This window comes from Pelodiscus sinensis, chromosome 3 (assembly GCF_052426305.1).
Source record: "Pelodiscus sinensis isolate ZL-2025 chromosome 3, ASM5242630v1, whole genome shotgun sequence".
Classification (NCBI taxonomy): domain Eukaryota; kingdom Metazoa; phylum Chordata; order Testudines; family Trionychidae; genus Pelodiscus; species Pelodiscus sinensis.
Window position 1 is genome coordinate 10,285,725 of NC_143054.1, and position 21,073 is coordinate 10,306,797.

At 50.2% G+C, this 21,073-nt stretch overlaps 1 protein-coding gene across 1 annotated transcript in view; it reads left to right on the plus strand.

Annotated features, from left to right (window-relative positions):
* Positions 1-21,073, plus strand: part of TRAM2 (translocation associated membrane protein 2) — a 50,231-nt gene that overhangs the window by 12,026 nt on the left and 17,132 nt on the right. The window contains exon 2 of the mRNA XM_006137043.5: positions 20,466-20,529. Within this exon, the coding sequence (XP_006137105.2) occupies positions 20,466-20,529 (64 nt within the window). The remainder of the gene's footprint in view (positions 1-20,465; positions 20,530-21,073) is intronic.

Below are 21,073 nucleotides of genomic sequence, written 5' to 3' on the forward strand. Positions count from 1 at the left end.
GAGAGTAATCAAGTACTCAACACCCGGTAAGCCAAAGCTTATTTGGTAGTGGAGTCGAGTACTCAACTACTCATCCCCCCCCCCCCCGCCCCCACTTGCTGCCTCTGTATCAGAGGCAGCAAGGCGGGTGGGGAAACAGGAGCTGGTGCTGCCCACAGAAGTGAGGGAAGGATTCTGCAAAGCAGCCTGGGCCTAGGCTAGCCACAGGCCGAGGCTGCTCCAGCAGCAGCCCTTTTCCGCAGGGGGTTCCAGCTCCTTGCTGGGACCTCCCGTGGACAGGGGCTGCTGGACCCAGCACAAGCTGCTCAGACCTGGCTCGTGCCCGTCCGGGACTGCTGGGCTCTGCCTTTTGAATGTAGTAAGAGCCATGTGGCCCCTTATCGACTAATCGTGTTCTCAATATAAATTGTGTCGAGTACACGATTAGTCACTTACCCGCTTCTTAACATCCTTACCACACAGGTTGGGCAGCCAGTTTCTGCTCCCAGTGGGTTGTGGGTGTGGCGCTGGTCCCAGGTACTGATTAGCATCCCTAGTTTGAAGGAGCTGCCAACATTTATAGTAATAAAATCACGCCGACTTGTGTTTAGATTCCTCTTTGTCTCAAACAGTTGAGACAGGCTGCACACTGAAGACTTGCAGCAATGCTACTCGGTATGTCCTGTACTCACCAGCGTTGGAAACAGCCCCTACCCCGCCTGATCCTGCCTTGAAAGCAGGGTGGTTTTAGTGAGTCAAAACCACAAGCACATCTGGATGCTAGGGTCACGAGCCATTCTGCACGGTGGGGGGAGAAATGACTCTGTTTTACCCAGTAAAGTTGCTACGCTTTTTCTTGTATTCTTGCTCCCATCTTTATTTGGAACATCCACTGCCTCCATGGTTCTGAATCACGATCTCCCAAATACGGGGCTATCACACTGCCAAAGGGAGAAGGCTGACAAATAGCGCCTGTTTTCAGACTAATACTAAATATATTCTGCCCTATGATCACATCCTCCTTGTAAAGCTCTTAACACACCATACAAGCTGTAACGAACAAAGCCTCATCATAGCTGTCTGTAGCAGGGAAGTGCCATCTGTGTTGGATGGGACAGGGGGACCGGAGAGATGAAGTTGCAGAGTTTAGAACTGGGATTAGAATTTAGATTGCCTAGTGTGCTGGAAATTTAAAAAGGGAAATGCATGGGAGATGAACTCTAGTATGCTAAAATAGACAGGTATATTTGGACAGTGAATCTACCAGATGCTAAAAAAACCCCAACAAACCCAACCTACTTTTTATCCTGTTGGAGTCCAGTTTACATGCAGATCCTATTCTGGTGTATCTGGAATGTACTTCAGAGGAACAGGTTTTTATTTTTGTTTCGAGGGGTGTTGGAGCACAACATTGTGTGGAAAACTTCCTAATGTATATTTTTAAATTGTTTGACAAACCCCCAGTATGAGCAGAAATATTTTAATGCTGTCAGGAGGCTCTGGAATGTCTGTCATTGGAGGTTTTTAAAGAACAGGTAAGATAAATTCTGGGTCATGGACAATCTAGATACTAGTTAGTCCTGCTTCCGTGCATGGGACTGGACTTGATGACCATGAAAGTTCCCTTCCGGTCTTACGTTCCTGTGATTTATTTCTAAGAAATCTTCCCAGGCAGGGCAAAGCCAGGTGTACGCATTTCAAAGTGTTGTAAACCAAATACGGTTGTCAATATTCTATCCGCACAAAACTGAACACCCTAGCCCCGCCCTTTCTCTGAGGCCCCGCCCCCACTCACTACATTCCTCCTCCCTCATTGGCTCACTCTCCTCCAGCCTCACTCACTTTTCCCTGGACTGGGTAGGGGGTGTGGGAGACAGCAAAATCTGTAAATGGGGGTGCAGGCTCTGGCGTGGGGCTGGAGATGAGGTGCAGGGGGTGGGGCCTTGGGATTCGGAATGCAAGAGGGGCTGTGGGTTGATGTACGGGCTTGGAGAATGGGCAGCATGAGGGGTTTGGGGAAGTTCAGGGCAAGGTGTTGGGGTCCAAAGGGGTGAGGGGTTCGGATGCAGGAGGGGGCTTCGGACTGGGGCAGGAGGTTGAGGCTTGGGCTTACTGTGGGCACCTCCCTGTCAGTGGGGTTAAAACAGGCTGCCTGCCTGTCCTGGCTTCATGCTACGCCCCAGAAGTGGCCGGCAGGCCTAGCTCCTAGGTGGTGGAACTGAACAATAGGCGTGCAGACTTGGTGCTCAGGGTGGGGACAGCATGTGGAGCCTACGGCCCCTCCACCTAGGCGCTGGACCTGCTGGCTGCTTTTCGGGTGCAGTGCGGTGCCTCAGGACAAGTAGGGACTAATCTGCCTCAGTTCCGCAGCACCAATGACCGGACTCTGAGTCCTTTTTCGATTGGGTGTTCTGGTCGAAAACCAAACACCTGCTCACCCTAAAGCCAAAGCCTGTAACTTTGTGTTGGCTGTGGACAGGCACACACCTGAAAGTGAAACTACCCAGTTTCTGGCTAGAAACACGTGTAAGTTTCACTTTTGATTTTGCTGCATGACCTGCAAAATGCCAGCAGCTTAAACAATGAACTACATGAGGTCAGGATTTTTGGTTGCCCAACTGAGACCAATTAAAGGGGCCACTTTTTTGCAGGCAGTAGAGCCTTTCATCATTGAAGGCAGGTCAGTAACAGGGGCCAGGAAATATTGATACATTGGGCTGTACGTGCCCTAGATCTCTTCTTAAGGGGGACAAGATCACCCCAGCATTTATATGGGATAAGGAGCTCCCACACGACGAATTATAGTGGCTTCATATACTCTGCAGTCATAAGTAAACAGGTGGACTGTGCATTGTGATTGTCTTCCAATACTTATCATATTTGTGCTTTGTTCCTTTGATTATTGGCCCCTGTTATTTCATTTCCTAGTATGTACACCTGGATTATGAGACTCCGTTGTGTGGTTGTTTCTGCAGTCTAGATGTGTCCCTCTGTTACGTGCATCTAGCATAACCCTTGGTAAGGGGGCCGCTTGCTAGAAAAGCCTTCCACAGCTTCTGTGTCCAATGCAACAAGCAAATGTTGCAACGAATCAAAACCTCACGAGGATATCAGGCAAGGAGAAAAATCCAGGAAGAAGAGAGCTACATCACTTGTGGCAAATAGAGCGCTCCCAATAATAAAGAAACATCATACTGGTAACAGAGGGACACATCTACCCTGCAGAAACAGTCTCACCACAGTGAGTCTCAGAATCCAGGTGCATGTCCTAGGGGTCATGCTGAAGGGCTTAAAAATAGCAGTGTAGACATCCCTGCCCAGGCTCTGAGACTCATCCCCAAGTCTCCGCTCCTGTCCAAGTGGGAACGTGACACTGCTGTTTTCAGCCCTGTAGCACAAGCTTGAGCTTCTGTGTGTAGCTCAGGGGTGGGAAATCATTTTTGGGTCAGGGGCCACTGACCCACAAAAGAATCAGTCCGGGCTGCACACAAGTGAGGAGCAAAAAAAAAAAAAAACTCCCGGGGGCCAGATCCAGGCAAGTCGGGGACCACATCCAGCCCCCAAGCCTTTGTATAGATCTAGGCTCTGGGGCCTACTGCCACAGGCTTTTTTTGCAGCGTAGCTGTACCCCGAGGGGCTGTTGGGTGCCAGCGTAGTACTAGAATCGGATATTTTAATGCCACGGGGGTAGGCTGTCCTAGGATCAAGTGTCAGTATCTCATTCACTGCCTAGCCTGGAGCAGATTCCTGTTTGAGGAGTTGGGTTTTAATGAAATGCTCTGCACTGTCTCCCATCTGGCTAGTAACTGGAGTAGGGCAGGCGGGCTGTAATTTCCAGTGCCTTTAGGAAGCTTTATTCTGGCTCCTGCTCTCCCTGACCCTTGCAAACAGTTCTGTGCAAACAGTAGCTCCAACCCCTCCCACCCGCTTGCTCATTACTCATTCCCCTCGTCGGACTGTGCTCCACGTCACCAGCTGGCATTGCACTCGATGGATTCCAAACGCCAGCTGGTGCCAGGGTATTTATGCAGGCAGCAGGAGAGCCTGGCCAACGGCCTGTAGCCACGTTGCTGCACAGCTTTGCCGAGAGAGCAAGGTGAAGGGGTTTTGGAGATGAGACGCCCATGCAGTTACTCAGGAGGGGTCAGGATGACTGCCGTGGTGTCCTCACAGGGCTCTGGCTCCCTCGATGATGGTAACCAGAAGGCTGCTTGCGTGTGTGCTCGCTGATGTGTGCTGTGTTGACTTGTGCACTTAGTCTCCACAGCAGACCCCGAGAGGGCCCCCAAAGACCACAAACCAGGTAAGGATCAAAAGTGCCCGGCCCGGTTTATTAAGCAAAGTCCAGTAAGAGTTGTCAGTAGACTCTACAGAACCACTACACAGATGTACTCCGTAACAATGGATTGACTGAAGCAGTGGGAAATTTCCACTGCCCTCTAGGTCAGTGTTTCCCAATTTTATTTGGCCACGGAACCCCTAGGGTTGCCGCGTTTCATCAAGCGCAGAAAAAAAAAAAAACCCTGCCACCACAGCTCTGTCTCTTTAAGACGGGACGGGGGGAGTGCTGGCTCTTCGCGGAACCCCAGGGTTCCACGGAGCACCAACTGGGAAACACTGCTTTAGGTCATCCAAAGACTGTCCCCCCAAGACAAACAATTTACACATCACTCCCGACATTGTCCGATTGCCACCGTCTGACATCAGGTCACCACCCATCACCCTGTACCTCGTGGTTTGATCAGATCAGCTTTAGCCATCATGCTGTCATTTCAGACCTTTTCCTAAACCTGGGTCTGTATCTGCGGGGAGTGGGTACCAAGGTCTTTTTTTAATGAGCTGGTGGTACCATGTGCTTTCCACTTAGGTCCAGTACCAATGACTGTTCTACACCTGGGCCTATTACCAATTAGTGTTTTGCACTCTCAGCCCTGTTCGTGCAAAAGTTCTGTGAGCAGGGGCCTGCCTCCTCTTGCTCTCAGCTCAGCTTTGCTTTATGTTAGCCATGTTTTGTCTGTTGTTAGCTAGACCTCAGGCCTCAAACCAGGCCTGTGCTACATGGGCTTACGTTTTAGGCCTTCATAGTGTCTCTGAGGGTATGTCTACGCTACAAAGTTAGTTCGAACTAACGGACGTTAGTTCGAACTAACTTTCATAGGCGCTACACTAGCGCTACGTTAGTTCGAACTTAATTCGAACTAACGGAGCGCTTAGTTTGAACTAGGTAATCCTCATTCCACGAGGATTAAGCCTAGTTCGAATTTACTAGTTCGAATTAAGGGCTGTGTAGACCCTTAATTCGAACTAGTGGGAGGCTAGCTCTCCCCAGGTTTCCCTGGTGGCCACTCTGGCCAACACCAGGGAAACTCTACTGCCCCCCTCCCAGCCCCGGACCCCTTAAAGGGACACGGGCTGGCTACGGTGCCCGTGCCAGGTGCAAGCCTGCCAGCACCCAGCCAGCAGACCCTGCACCTGGCACGGATCAAGCCACCCACCCGATGTCCCCCAGCCCTCCCCCTCTTCCCGGGACCAGGCTGGCGGCTCCCGGGAGCTTGCCCGGGACCGCAATAGGCGGGCACCCACCTAGGCTAGTGCAGACATCGTGGACCTTGTCCACGATCTCCGCACTAGGCACAGGAAAGTGGCCAGCTAGGGCAGGAGAGCTGCCAGCCTGGCCACCCGGGAGCAGGTGTGCATGAAAATCAAGGGGGTCCACTGAGACCCCCGACCCTGAGCCCTGAGCTTACAATGGCCGTCCTGGGTCAGACCAAAGGTCCATCTAGCCCAGTAGCCTGTCTGCAGACAGCGGCCAACCCTAGGGACCCTGGAGGGGATGGACCGAAGACAGTGACCAAGCCATTTGTCTCGTGCCATCCCTCTCCAGCCTTCCACAAATCATGGGCAGGGACACCACTCCTACCCCCTGGCTAATAGCACTCCATGGACCCAACCTCCATGACTTGATCTCACGTCCCTTTAAACTCTGTTCTAGTTCTAGCCTTCACAGCCTCCTGCAGCAAGGAGTTCCACAGGTTAACTCTTTGCTTTGGGAAGAACAACTGTCTCTTACTAGTTTGAAGCCTGCTACCCATTCCTTTCCTTTGGTGTCCTCTAGTCCTTCTTTATGGGAACTAATGAAGAACTTTTCTGTATGCACCCTCTCCACCCAACTCCTGCTTTTAGAGACCTCTATCCTGTCCCCCCTCCGTCTCCTCTTTTCTAAGCTGAAAAGTCCCAGTCTCTTTAGCCTCTCTTCATATGGGACCTGTTCCCAACCCCTGGTCATTGTAGTTGCCCTCCCCTCTCCCAGCCTCTCTCTTCCCCTCTCCCACCTCCTTTTCCCAGTCTCCCCCAGTTTTGTTCAATAAAGACAGATTCCATTTTTAAACACAATTGTCCTTTATTTTGTACATCAAGAAAAGGGGCTAGGGAAGGGTAAGTGGAAGGAGGTGAGGGAGGAATGGGGTACGAGCCCCCGATGGGGAGGACTGGGCTGGCTCTGTGGGCTTCTGGGGGTGGAAGCTCTCCTGCAGCCCCCCAATTGCCCCCTCTCCCCAGATGGCAGCCTGCGGCAAGTGCAGCCGGGCTGATGGCCGAGTGGTGTGATGTGCCCAGTGTGGGTACTCAGGGCACTCCAAGCCAGGACTGCTTTGCAAGCGGGGCACCCCTGAGAACTGTCTGTCCGGGGTGGGGGTCGGGACCCTTTAAGCACAGCCCTCGGCTAGCCCGAGACAGCATCTCCACGCTCTAAGTCCTCCTCTGATGCCCTGCCGGCACTGCTTCCGGCCATCCTTAACCTAGGATCAGGGTCCACTTAATGTGGACATGCTAGTTCGAATTAGCAAAACGCTAATTCGAACTAGTTTTTAGTTCTAGACGCGTTAGTTCGAATTAGCTTAGTTCGAATTAACTAATTCGAACTAAGTTAGTTCAAATTAGCGCTGTAGTGTAGACGTACCCTGAGGAAGGTGAAACTGGGCTTCTCTTCACGGTGTCTTTGATTTTCTCACTGTGGTCCCAGGCTGCGGGTGGTGGTGAAGGTTTAACATCTAGGGTCTGGTGGTAGCATCTGATAGGATTGCCAGGTGTCCAGTTTTTGCCCGGACAGTCCGGTAATTGCATTTTCTGTCTGGTTTAAAAAAAAAAACAAAACACAATTTTTTCCCTTCCTTGTTCAGAAATTTTTGTGAAGGCAACCCTAGCATCTGGAAGCCAAAAAGCTGTAGTTATAGGTGCTGCACAGACCTACAGCACATGACCGTCGCTGTCCTAAGGCACTGACAACCAAAGGGTGACATTTCCAAAGGAGTGTAAGCGACTGCAGACAGAGGAGTCTTCTGGCTCGGGTAGATGTGCTTGTGCTTGCTTTTGTAACTGCCACCAGATGGATTTGAACCTGGGATCTCTAGAGCTTAATATAGGAGCCTCTACCCTTTGAGCTAAAACCCAGCGGGCTCTCAGCCCATGCTGTAGAGGTCTCTTGGTCTTATCTGTTGCTGTGGTCTAAGTGCCACTGCATGGGACAGTGAACCTCACTAGGGCTACGTCTACACTACAGGCTTCTTGCACAAGAACTATTTTACACAAGAGTTCTTGTGCAAAAGGTCTTCCACAAGAGTGCATCCACACTGCCATGTGCTTTTGCGCAAGAGTGTCCATGGCAGCGTGGATGCTCTCTTGCACAAGAAAGCTCTCATGGCCATTTTAGCCATAGGACTTTCTTGCGCAAGAAACCCCTGTTGGCTGTCTACACTGCCTTCTTGTGGAAGAGCTCTTGCGCAAGAGGGCTTATTCCTCGTGGGGAGAGGAATAACTCTTGTGCAAGACGCCCTGTTTTCCGACGCTTTACTGTACATTGACTTGCGCAAGAACGTGCGTGCAATGTAGATGCTTTGCAAGTTTTTGCGCAAGAACAAGTGTTCTTGCGCAAAAAGCCTGCAGTGTAGACATAGCCTAGGAGTTTGGGTTACACTTTCATCAGGCGTGTGCACTCAAAACAGTAGCCATGATGGCAGGGGCAGGAGTATGTGGCACCAGGCAGCTACAGGGGTCGCTCGCCCCCACCTCAGCAGCAGGAGCCGGAGTGACCCAGCAGCCTGCTCTGTTCCACCCCGTCCCCTCCCAACCTGCCGCCGTAGTGAAGCCAAGCACAGAGGACTGGAGGTGTGTGGGAGAGAAGCAGGCTCCCTCTTGCCTCTGTGGTGTGTGTAGGAGGGATAGCAACTGCTGCTGCTGGCCTGCACCAGGTCCCCTGGTAATTCCCTGTCTCGAGGGACTTCAGGCAAGGAGCAGGATGGGGCGGAGCATGTGGAATGGGGCAAGGTGGGACCTGCAGTGGGTCCAAGGTCCATTACTGGCCCTGTTGCAGCATAAGACAGAAGGACCCGCGTCAGCATTACTGCCCTAAATCTCTTGAGCCCTCAGGCCACGTAACCGTTGCTGCCTTAGCCCTGGGAGTCTCAGTTCCCCAATGGCCTGCCACATCTGTTTCCAAACCTGGCTGGTCATGAGACTTCAGACATTTAAAGCGGAATCATTCTGATGACTAACAGGCTTTTGATTTCTTTCCACTTGGGTTCAGACGTGGGTTTTTAGTGCTTGCTAATTGCTGTCTTGATTTGCCAAAGCTGGTAGAAAAACAGTGCGGTGTGCCATCTGAAACTTGGAACCCTGCTTTGCAATAGCACGAATCATTAATGTGAGCCATTCGTGAGATTGTCAGCTAAAATCATGTTGGAATTGACCAGCGCTCTGGAGGAGAATGGTAAGGATGTTGTGGTGTTAAGGTATGAAATCTTGCAACCAGCATGGCTGGGCAGCCTTTGGTGGTCAGCATGAGTGCTTTAGAACCAGTAAACTTTACAAAGCCTTGCAGCAGCAACTAGAAAGAAATACTCTTGGGCTACGTGTACACTGTTTTGCACAAGAGTTCTTGTGCAAAAGGTCTTCCACAAGAGCGCGTCCACATTGCCATGTGCTTTTGCGCAAGAGTGTCCATGGCAGTGTGGACGCTCTCTTCCGCAAGAAAGCTCTGATGGCCATTTTAGCTATAGGGGTTTCTTGCACAAGAAAATCATGTTGCCTGTCTACACTGCCCTCTTGTGGAAGAGCTCTTGCACAAGAAGGCTTATTCCTCATGGGAGAGGAGTAACTCTGTTGGAAGAAGCCCTGTTTTCCGACGCTGTACTGTAAATTTACTTGCGCAAGAATGCGTGTGCAGTGTAGACACCCGGCAAGTTTTTGCACAAGAACAGCTGTTCTTGCGCAAGCAGCCTGCAGTGTAGATGTAGCCTTGTTCTTTTCTGTGTGTCACTATTATGTGGCACAAGGTCTTGAGATACTCACTAATCCTTGGTCTACACTTAAGGCTTTGTTTCAAAACAACCCTCCTTAGATCGAATTAATAAGGGGAACATCCACACTTCTAAGCCTATTATTTTGAAATCTGTACTCCTGCTTTCCTCGAGGAATAATGCTAATTTCAAAATTCGTTATTTCAAAATAGCGGTAGTGTGCCACTTTTTCAAAATAACTGCTCCCCAGTGCTTCCTGGGACTCTAAGTCAAGGTAGTGTCCTTATTTACGGAGCCTGCCTCGGACTAATTTCAAGAATTCCCTGGAGTGAGGACACGCTCTTTTGATTTTGTGAAATCAGGAGTTATTAAATCAATTTTAGTTATTTCTAAATGGTTTCCTAATGTAGACATGCCGTAAGGGTTTGGATTGCAGGTGGGGGTGGAACACCGGTCACCTGAATTCTGTTTCTGTCTCTGCTGCTGATGTGCTGATCACGGGCACAGTTCCTTCAGTTCCTTATCTGTAAAAAAGAAAGCGTATAGGGCTCTTCTTTATGAAACTGTTTCAGACCTACAGATTACAGCAGTATATGCGTCAACCTATCACTAGTTAGCATTACCTGTTAAATGTTTCATGTAGGGCTTTTTAGATCACAACTGAAATGCAGCCCCCTCTGGGGTGGAGTGTGGTTGCCGGGTGAACAATTGTCATGCTGCACATGCTCAGTAGTTGGGTGGGAGAGAAGGGAATGTTTGGCAAAGATGGTGGGCAAATCCCTTGCTTATATTAAGTGCTACCGGACCTTTAACATCCCCACAGAATCTTTGTTTTGTTAAGGCCTTGTGTGAAAGACCGATAGATGCAGTGTTTTATAGATTGTCGTCATCTAAATGGCTCGGGCTAACCTTTACTAAATGCAGTTTCTGTCTGTTTGTGTTGAAGCTGACAATGCACTAAAAGTCTTTGTTTCTAGAGATCTGCACTAGCCTGAGCAGGAGGGAAGCTAAATGGCTCCTGTGGGGGGTGGATAGAAAACCTGTGTGTTGCCATCTGCTTGGAAACAAATTTTCCAGTGTTCTAGGTTTTGAGTCTCTGATTTCAATCCAGGTGATGCTGCTTGTCACGTTATGATATCAAATCAATGATATACAAATCAAGTACTGGCTGCTAATACTGCACTCTGCAGTGAAGGTGGTCTTTGCAAACAGTGAATTCCACCTCTCCCACCCCTGTAAGGTAGGGTAAATGCTCCCATTTTGCAGATGGGGAAACTGATACACAGATAAGTGTCTTGCCCAAGTTCACTTTGTCAATAGCAAAGTTCTGAAAATAGAACCCTAGTGGCTTGATTTCTGGCGCTCTGCTTTTTCCAGCAATAATAATAGCTAGCTCTTGTACCGTACTTTTCATTAGTAAATCTCAACTCTGTGTACAAAGCAGCTCAGCAGGATTATCCCCATTTTACAGTTGGGGAAACTGAGGCACAGGGGCATGCGACTAATCCGACGTTGCCTAGCAGGCCAGTGGCAGAGCTCCTTGGTGTCCAGATTCCCGGATCATTGCTCCATCAACTAGACAATACTGCCTTTACATTAAATGGCATCACTGGTAACCGATATTTATTATCTGAATTGTCTAATCACCTTTGTATGTGTATCTGTGTCTAGTGGAGATGGAAAAAAAATAAGTGGTTTAGAAAACTTGGCTTATGCGGAAAGGTTAAACCTGGGCATGTTTAGCCTTAAGAAAAAAAGACCTGGGTGGGACTCAACAACAATCTTCAAATCTGGTATGGGCTGTGTAACACAATGTGTCTCCTCACCATGGCGCCTCCTGCTGGTCACTCTGGGAATTAGCTTCTTGGTGCTGAAGCACCCCCTTCTGGCTGGTGTTCCCCCCTGTCTCTGCACTCTGGAAACCCCCAGCCCCGTCTGCCCTCCTTGCCTCAGTGATCCACTGCCAGTCTTCATCTAGCCCCTTACCTCGGGGCAAACTGCAGTGTGACATGGCCACTCGCCATCGGCAAGGGGGTGTGTGGACCTGCTGCCTTCTCCTATTCTGCCTGCTTCTCTGCAGCTTTAGGACACTCAGGCCTTGCTTTAGGCCCTGCAGCCTGGGAGCTTGCCTGGCCGTCCCCAGCTCTGCCTGCCTTTTCCCTAGTCCTGCTCTCACTACAGCCCTAGTACCCTCAGGCCTTGTCTCAGGCCTTGCAGCCTGGGAGTGAGGTCCAGCTGGAGCTCCTCAGCTTTGCCTGCCTTTCCCCAGCACTTCCCTGTCTCAGGAAGCTTCCAGGTCCCTCCTATTCCCCAGCAAGAGTGTGACTGTCTCCCCGCAGCCAGGAGCCTTTATTTATACAGCCCTCAGCTGGGCCCTGAATGGCTCCTACCAGCCACAGCTGCACTCCTTCAGCCCTCTCCCAGGGTTGGGTTGTAACCCGTAAAGGGCCAGTGCAGGGCAGATGCTCCATCACAGGCTATTTTCTGGAGGACTGTGATCATGAGTGTCCGTGTCCCCTGAGGGTTGGACAAGAAGCAACAGGCTTGATCTACAGCAAGAGAGACCGAGGTTCGATATTAGGAAAACGTTCTAACTCTAAGGTTTTGACTGTACGACATGGTGTTTAGCAATACAACTGTTGTGAAAGTCGGGCAGTGTAAAAATGCTGTTTGTCGGCACTTTTGTTGATAAAATACTTCCACCCTCTATGAGCAGCATTCGTGTTGTCGACGGGAGAGTGCTCCTGCTGACACAGGAACATAAGAATGGCCATACTGGGTCAGACAAAGGTCCATCTAGCCCAGTATCCTGTCTGCCAATAGTGGCCGATACCACATGCCCGAGAGGGAATGATCAAAATGGGTAATCATCAAGTGATCCGTCCCAGCTTCTGGCAAACAGTGGTGAAGGACACCATGCCTGCCCATCCTGGCTAATAGCCACTGATGGGCCTATCTTCCATAAATGTATCTAGTTCTTTTTCTAACCTTGTTATAGTCTGGGCCTTTGCATCATTCTCTGGCAAGGAGTTCCACCTGTTGTGCAGTGTGTGACGAAATACTACCATTTGTATTAAGCCCACTGCCTGTTGATTTCATTTGATGACTCCTAGATCTTGTGTTGAGATGTAAATAGCACTTCCTTATATACTTTCTCTACAGCAGCCATGATCTTATAGACCTCAGTCACCCCCCCCCCCCAGTCACCTCTTTTCCAAGCCCAAAAGTCCCAGTTTTATTAATCTTGCCTCCTATGGAAGCTATTCCATACTCCTAATTATTTTTGTTGACCTTTTCTGAACATTTTCTAATCTTGGGGTGACCATGTCTGCATGCAGTGTTCAAGATGTGGATGTATCAAGAATTTGTATAGAAGCAATATCATATTTTCTGTCTTATTCTCTATCCCTTTCTAGTGATTCCCAACTTACTGTTTGCTTTTTTTTTTTTAACTCCTGCTGCACATTGAATGGATGTTTTCAGAGAACTATCCAGAGTGATTCCAAGATCTTTTTTTTTTTTTTTGTGTTAACAGCTAATTTAGACCTCATCATTTTATACGTATAGTTGGGATTGCGTTTTCCAATTCAGGATGTTAACTAGCGGTTAATTGACTAGTCGAGTAGTCAATGGAATTCCTCCTTTCAAATGTATAAGAGCCCCTGCTGAGTCCCCCGCTGACCTCGGGCTCCATGCTTCACTGCTGCTTTGAAGTGCCATGCTGAACCGGAATCAGCTGGGGACCGTGGGTTTCGCGCGGCATTTCCCCAGAGCCTGGGCATTTCAAAGCGGCAGCGCCACACAGCTGATCCTGGGCTCAGCTGTGCAGCGCTGCTGCTTTCACTGTTCTTCTCTCTCCCCTCCCTCCGTCCCCCTTTGCTGCCTCTATCTTGAATAGGCTTCCAAGAGAGGCTGTGGAGTCTCCAAGGCTATGTCTAGACTGCAAGCCTCTTTCGAAAGAGCCTCTTTCGAAATAAAGCGTCTCAACTGCACGGAGAAATTTCGAAAAAGCGGCTTGCTTTTTCGAAAGAAAGCATCCAGTGAGTCTGGATGCTCTCTTTCGAAGAAGCCCTATTTACATTGAAGAACGCCTTCTTTCGAAAGAGGAACTTTCGAAAGAAGGCGTTCTTCCTCGTAAATTGAGGTTTACCACCATCAAAAGAAAAGCCGCGTTCTTTCGAATTAATTTCGAAAGAACGCGGCTTGAGTCTGGACGTAGGGGAAGTTTTTTCGAAAAAAGGCTACTTTTTTCGAAAAAACCCCTGAGTCTGGACACAGCCCAACACTGGAGGGTTTTCAGGACAGGTTAAACTTGTCTGGGGTGGTCGAAGTATACTTTGTCCTGCCTTAGTGCAATGGGCTGGGTATACAGAGTAGAAAATGGGCGACGGGCTGGTGGTAACCCGCTGCCGGACTGGCCCACGCATGACCTTTTTTTTTGTTCCCCCATTTGATAGTGCTACTGCGGCGGCAGCATTTGGTTGCTCCTTTGGCCCAGAGCAAAGGGGCAGCAACATTAAGTGCTGCTGGGCCCTAGTGGCAGGGTGGCCGATAGCGGAAAAGGGGGGCAAAAGGAGCAGCTGCCCCAGGGCTCCCAGCTGCTGCTGGGTGGGGGGGAAGGGCGTCTGCCCCCAGCACCACCTCTTCTGCCCGATGTCCTGCTCCTTCTTGGGACCCAGAGCCACCCCCTTTTGCTAAAGAAGTTGGGCCCAGTGCAGTGTGCACCTGTAATTCCCGGCGTCTATCGCCCCTGAGTATATGGCCTTGTGAGATCCTTTCCTGCCCTACATTTCTATGACTCTGCATGTAAACTAGCCTTTCCAGGAACCACACAACGCTCCCACGCTTTTGTCTTTCCCATCTCAGCAACTTTGCACTCTCATCCTTTCCCGTTGTTGATTCTTAATTTAGGAATGGCTTGATGGGATCAGCCCCATACTGTCTAGCTCTGTATTCTGTCTGACATTGGCCGGTGCTAGATGATTCAAAGTAAGGTAAAATAAACTGCTATCATGAGCTACCCTGCTCCCAAAGAAAGGCTCTTCCTGGCCTCTGTTAGTCATAGCTCAGAGTATTTAGGAGGCTTTCTCTCCTCTTATATCCTCTTGGAGGAAAACATGAAGTCATCACTGATAAATTTGATGCAAAAGTTGAGGGCGTGGTCTGTGACCAGGCTAGCTCACTGACTCAGAGTGATCCGGAGCGCTTGCTAAACTGGACGCAAGCAAACAGTGTGCGTTCTCAGTGCTTTTTTTGCGACGATACTGCCCGATACGCAGTACCAGCACCTCCAGACGCAGTACCAGCACCTCCAGTCAGAGCTCAACAGCTTTTCCTCTGGAGTACTAGCATTTTTTTTTTTTTTTTTTTTTATTACAAAAAAAGCACTGGTTGTAATGCCGCAAAATGTGAATATATACTCCTGGGAACAAGGAATGCAGGCCGGGGTGGATCCAGCCCATCATGATGCTCTGGGCCACCAACGTCCCATGGCCTAGCAGGAGCCTCAGGTAGGCTCCCTGTCTGTTGCGCCCCACACATCACTCAAAAGCGGCCAGCTGCTGGGACCAGCCTGTGTGTTTTTGCAAAGTGCATGCCTCATATGGGGACCTGCCCTCAGCACAATCCTCACAGCTCCCATTGGCCAAAAACCAGCCAGTGGGAGCTGCTGGGGCCGTGCTTGTGGGCACAAACAGCACATGAAGTCCTCCCTACCCAAGGGGCATGAGGCGCAGAGATGTATGTGGCCCCAGCAGCTGTGCCTCCAGGCCAGAGCCTGCACCTGGCTCTTCAGCCCGTCCCTGCTCCAGGTCACAACCCAAATCTTCTGAACTCCTCCTGCACCCCTGCCTCTGGTCACAATGCCCTCCCAGACCCTGCACCCCTTCCTATACCCTTCCACCAGTCAGCATCCTCTCCTCCACCCATACCCCTTCCCGGACCTTGAACCCCCTCCACCTCAATCTCTTTCCCCAAGTCACAACCCCCTCCTTCGGCCAAACTCTCCTAGATCCCCCAACCCCTCCTGCACCTCAAACTCCTCCCCCGAGCTCTCTTCTTGCACCCAACCTGCATCCCAGACCCTGCACCTCCTCCATTAACATAAAAGTGTGTGGCCTTGGACCACCTACCAAATTGTTGGAGAGGTCCCTCATCAAAGATTATTGCCCACCCCTGATGTAGGCCATGAGTACAGGATGGAGACACTGTCCTGGGGAGCAGGGGCTTTGAAAAAAACTTTAGTCATGGTGGGTAATTGGCTGAACATGAACTCCCAGTGCAGCACAGGGGCCTGGAGGGTTAATGTGGTCGGGAGACGCATAATCAGGGAAATCTTGAGTAGGACAAGAGATGTTATTTTACTCTGTATTTGGCATTAATGCAGCAGCTGCTGAAAGACTGTGTCCCGTTTAGGAAGAATCAGAAAACAGGACTATGTAGCACTTTAAAGACTAACAAGATGGTTTATTAGATGATGATCTTTCGTGGGCCAGACCCACTTCCTCGGATCAAATAGTGGAAGAAAATTGTCACAACCATATATAACAAAGGATACAATTTAAAAACATGGACACATATGAAAAGGACAAATCAAATTTCAGAACAGAAGGGAGATGGGGGGGAGGAAGGTAAATGTCTGTGAGCTAATGATATTAGAGGTGATAACTGGGGAAGCTATCTTTGTAATGGGTAAGGTAATTAGATTCTTTATTCAAACTCAGGCGTAAAGTGTCGAATTTAAGCATGATTGACAGTTTAGGAAGGGTGTTGATAAATTGGAGAGGGTTCAAAGAAGAGCCCCAAGAATGATAAAAGGAGAAGTAAATATGCCACATAGTGATAAATTGAGGGAGTACCATCTATTTAGCTTACCAGAGAGAAAGTGTAGGTATGGTTTGATACCAGTCTGTAAATGCTGACATGGAGAACTAATATTTGACCATGAACTCCTCCATCTGGATAAATTGCGGCTGGAAAGATGTACGTTTTTAACGGTGAAGGGAGTTCACCATTGGAACAACTTACTGAGGGTCATGGTGGATTCTCCATCACTGGCGACTTTTAAATCCAGACTGGATGATTCTAGCAGCTCTTTGGGTGGTACTCTGTCAGGCATAGCTGTGGCATTATTGAGGCAATAGTATGGGTGGTTTGCAGTGGCACATTATTGCTCTTTCTCTAGGATGTGCAGTTTCCAAGTGGTTAGAGCACAGGACAGGGATTCAGGAAACCTGGGTTCTAGTCCACTAACTTGCTTTGCCCCACGGCTCTGCGCCTCAGTTTCCCCATCTGTAAAGTGGGGATGTGAAACTGCCCTCCTTTGCAGAATGCTTTGAGATCTCCCAGTAAGGGCAGGATGATGGTGGTAATAGGGCCATGGAGCTGAATTGCACTGCGGGGTCCCCGTAGTCTTGGGGAGAAGATAGAATTGGGTTGTTGTGACATAGGAAGCCTGGTGGGGGTGCAAACCATGGGCAGTTCATGAATGTGTCTAGCGTGCTGCAGAGTCAATCCACACGAACCCTCCTGTGCAACACGAGGCTCAGGTCTGGTGAGATGCAAAACTCTGGGAAGTGCCAATATCTAGAGGTTTTCAGGGGAACTGACACTGCAGGCTCTTCCCCAGCCAGCCAGTGTGTCTGTGAAGTGGGAGCAGGAAAAATCCTGTAGCTGCTGTTTACTTTTATACTAAGCAGCTGGTTTATTTAGCCAGGCCTGTGTGCTTTAACCTTTAGCACTGTACATACGTAGGAACCTTACTCAAAGTGATCCAACTTTCAGAGGACCAGAGCTCCTACAGCTCCCACTGAAAGGTCCTGTATGGTAATTAAGCAATCGCTTAGAAGGGATCTTGGGAAGAATTGGGTTTTAAAGTGGGATTAAATTATTATCGTTATTATAATGATCTTGTACAGCACTTTTCATCTGTGGTTTTCAAAGTGTTTTCCAAAGGCAGGATGGTTATCCCTATTTTACAGATGGGGAAACTGAGGCAGAGGGAGGCTAAAGTGACTTGCCCACAGTGAGCCAGCTGGCCAGTTGCAGAGCCAGGATTGGAACCCAGTCCTCTGAATCCCAGTCTTTCTCCATGCGCTATGCCCTACCTAATAACTCGGTCACCTAGGTCTGAAATTCCTGCCTTAATCGCTAAGTGCCTCAGTTTCTCTGTCTCCTCACTTGAGTCACTGGAGCAGTTAGAGACCCTCGGAGAGAAGGTGATCAGTCAAGCGTGTGCTTCTAATCAACTCCACCTTCTGATGAGGTCCGTTGAAATGCAGCGATCTCAGCCCTGGCAGCCTGCCCACACTCTCTGGCGGGCTTTACTGTCATCCACGCCATGTATGGAAGGCACAAAGCGCGCGAAGTGCTCGCTGTCCCTGCTGATTGGCAGGCCTGGGTAGCTAGGCTACATTCCTCTTTATGCTCTGCCAATAGCCTTTGATCCCTGTGATCCAAACGGCTGGAGCCTGGGATGTCAACGCTCTGTCTTAGCCACTGGGGAATTGCTTTGTTTAATGCTGCCTTCTCCCAGGCATGCCCACCTTTCGTGATCTCCAAGTCCAGCTCCAGAGTGTTTGTGGCCCAAGCTTTGCTACGGGAGCGTGCACTTGGGGGCCTGTTCCCGTCCCGTACGGGGCCGTGTCTCTGGGATTGTGTTTGGCTTCGTTTCCTGGCACGCGACGGCTCGAGTCCTGTTACGCTCAGCGTCAGCACCACTGCTGTCTCGCCTCCCACGAGGGCCATTGTTCTCATGGGCCCTGCTCGCCCGGGGGCAGCTGGATCCATTTTGTGGCTGAACGCCGATGAAAACGCAGCCGTCGCGTTTGGCTCTGAATGGAGTTAGTGAGGAGAGCTGCACCGAGGAACTGGAGGCTAATACTCGCCTACGTCTCCTTCCTCCTTCCCACCCCTCGAAGGACTTCACGCTCACCTCAGCTGCCGTGCGCACCCCTCCCCACCTGAGCTCCCAGTGCAAACCGCCGCCGTTCTGGTTCTGGGCCCAAGAGTCTAACCAACTCCACCTAAGTGCAGGCCAGGGATGTTGCTCCACAGGCTTCTGCATTGGGCAGCCCTTGCTCATCCCCAGCCTCAGGAGTCCGAAGGCCTGAAGAGCAGCCAGCTGACCACGCCGGATTTCAAGGAGCAAAGAGGCCACGCACCGGTGCTCAGTGCACCCTCGGGGTTGCCATGCGCAGTACGGACACGTGATTTCGGAATCTTCTAGCCCAGCTATCCTGGAGGCTTTGCGAGCAGGATTGACTCAACCCTGACGTGCTTTCCAGGCTCGCAGCCCGGAACACGGACTTCGCCGGGTGGATCCGTAGATGTGTGCCAGCTGCAACGGCTTCGGTTTGGTTCCCAGAGCTGCTTTTCCTCCCCGCCCTGGGAGTCGAACGAGCATCTGCCGCTCTCCTGGCATGGCTAATCCCTGTGTCTGTCACCACCAGTAGGAGGGATTAGTGGGAAGAACTGCTGTGTAAATCTGCTCGCAGTCTGCAGCGCTTTGCCCCCAGCTCGGGGAGATGATTCTGGGGAGCCTGGGCATCCGTTTGGGAGCCAAAGTCAGCTAGCATGCTGTGCTGGCATCCCTGCTTGGGATGCTAGGAGCCGCTTATAACCAATTGGTTTTCAAAGTCAAACGCTATTTATAACGCCTTAGCCCTCTGTGGTTCCTCTCCTTTTTGTGGGGGGGAGAGGCTGAGGGGAGTGTCCCCGAGCCTAAGGTATTGCTTTATCACACTGTGACTAGAACGCCTGGCTTCTCCTCGCAAGACTGTCTGTGAAGCATCCTTAGAACGAACTGATCTTGCGTGATGCAGCTTGAACCTCTCTAATCCAGAACGCTCTAGTCCGGAAACATCCGTTGCCCGCTGAGCATGGGTGTGGCCAAGGTTCCTGCACTCCCGTAAAGTTTAACAGCCACCTCAGTATTCTCAGTGTCCTGTGCTGATCTTTATCTCTAATTTACCCCTAAATGTCTTCCAACAGCCCAATAAGCAGTGGCCCCCGAGCGGGATGGAAGCGTCGGTAATGGTGCTAGACAATATTGACCTCCCGTGGTCCGGAGCGTTCTCCGGTTTGGAACCGGTCAGGTCCTGAGGGTGCCGGACTAGATTGGCTCAACCTGTAAGAGTGCTCAGGGATGGAGGGAACATGCTTCATTGCCCACAGAAGTCGGGCAGCATAATTTCCCCTTGCCCCATGCTGCCCTGCTGGTGTGCCTCAACTCTGATTGTGAGGGATCTCCTCTAGGCAGTGAGTTGCAAAGGTTAACAAGGGTGATAATAGTGCTAACAGACTTCACCTGCAAAATAGTCCCTAGAGGTTGGACTGAACTTCTTACCTTACCCAGGACACCAGCAAACTGTACTCTCCTCCCACCTCCTCTCATAAATCAGCGTAAGGGCTGTTGGCTGAAAAGTGAGTAGACCAGCAGTTTTCCAACTTTTTTTTTCTCATGACCTAGTTGAAGCAACTCATTGATGCCTACAGCCCAGCATAATTTAACTGGAGTGTGGACTGAGGATGGGAGTTGTAGGGTGTAGTAGGGGGCTCCAACTTTGAGGGTATCAGGGCTGTGACAGGAGGGCAGCTAAAGTAGCTTCCTGCCTCTCCTGGCACTGGACCATGCTGCGCCCCAGAAGCAACTAGCAGCAGGTTCCCAGCCAATGGGAGTACCCCTGTGCACTCTCCCTTCTGGGGTGCAGCACACTCTGCAGTGCCAGGACAGGCAAGTAGCTGCCTTAGCCCCCCTGCTGGTCACCTGATCCCCCTGCAGCAATGAGACCCAGTGCCTGGCATTCCACCACCCTGTAGTAGGTCACCACCTGTAATTTGAAAACCACTCCGTGTAGATGATCTGGACTTAACCAGCGTGCACTGCAACGTGTTTGGGGATGGGACATGGGAAGTTGCTGACAGGACTGGACTTTGTCTCCTGCACAGAGTTCCTTGTGATTGGTTACTGAGCAGTCGGCTTTGCATAGCAAAGGCAGCTGCCTGGGAAGAGGCAGAGGGATACAAACAGATGTCACTGGCTCTAAATGTGGGACTCTTTGAGCCATACAGAGCTGGGATTTCAGAGGGAGCTGTGTCGTGCTGATTGGGATATGGGTGGTGATGGGAATTGGTACCTGATTCATTAGAAATACTGTAATTCACTTTAACCAGGTGTATTTTTGTTTTTAACAGGCGACCGCCAAGACTGCCTTCTTATTCATCTTACCTCAGTACAACATTAGTGTGCCTACAGCAGGTAAGAGCATCCACGCCGTTGCAGCAGCCCTGCATAAAATCTTCCACAGGATCACAGCAGACTCTGCTCTCATCCTCATTACTAAGCAACCACGGCTGAATGGGATAGACTCACATGCCACGCACATACGTGGCATGGGGGATATTTTAGTAGCTTTTTACTAGGAGACTAATATTTTAGCAGTGAGGGGGTAGCTCAGTTACAGTTTATCGGGGCTGTTAATCCTCATGCATCAGGGCATAAACTTCCCACTAGCGGGGTCAGGAAGAACATTTCTGTCATCACACATGGGGTAGTAGTAATGCCTCTTCTGTCTTTCTTCCCCAAAACCAGTTGCCTAAACTAGGCGGGCCCATCGCAGCATAATCTTCCCAAACTATCTTAACATTCAGACAAAAAATAATTTCCTGGTTCTTTTGCACAGGGTATTTTTATTGTCTGCTAAGGAGCATTTGGTGGAAACATTGTGTTGGACTGCATGGGCTATTGGCGTGGTCTAGTTTGGCAATTCCTATAGCCTTTCATTCTTGCTGTAGTCCATTGC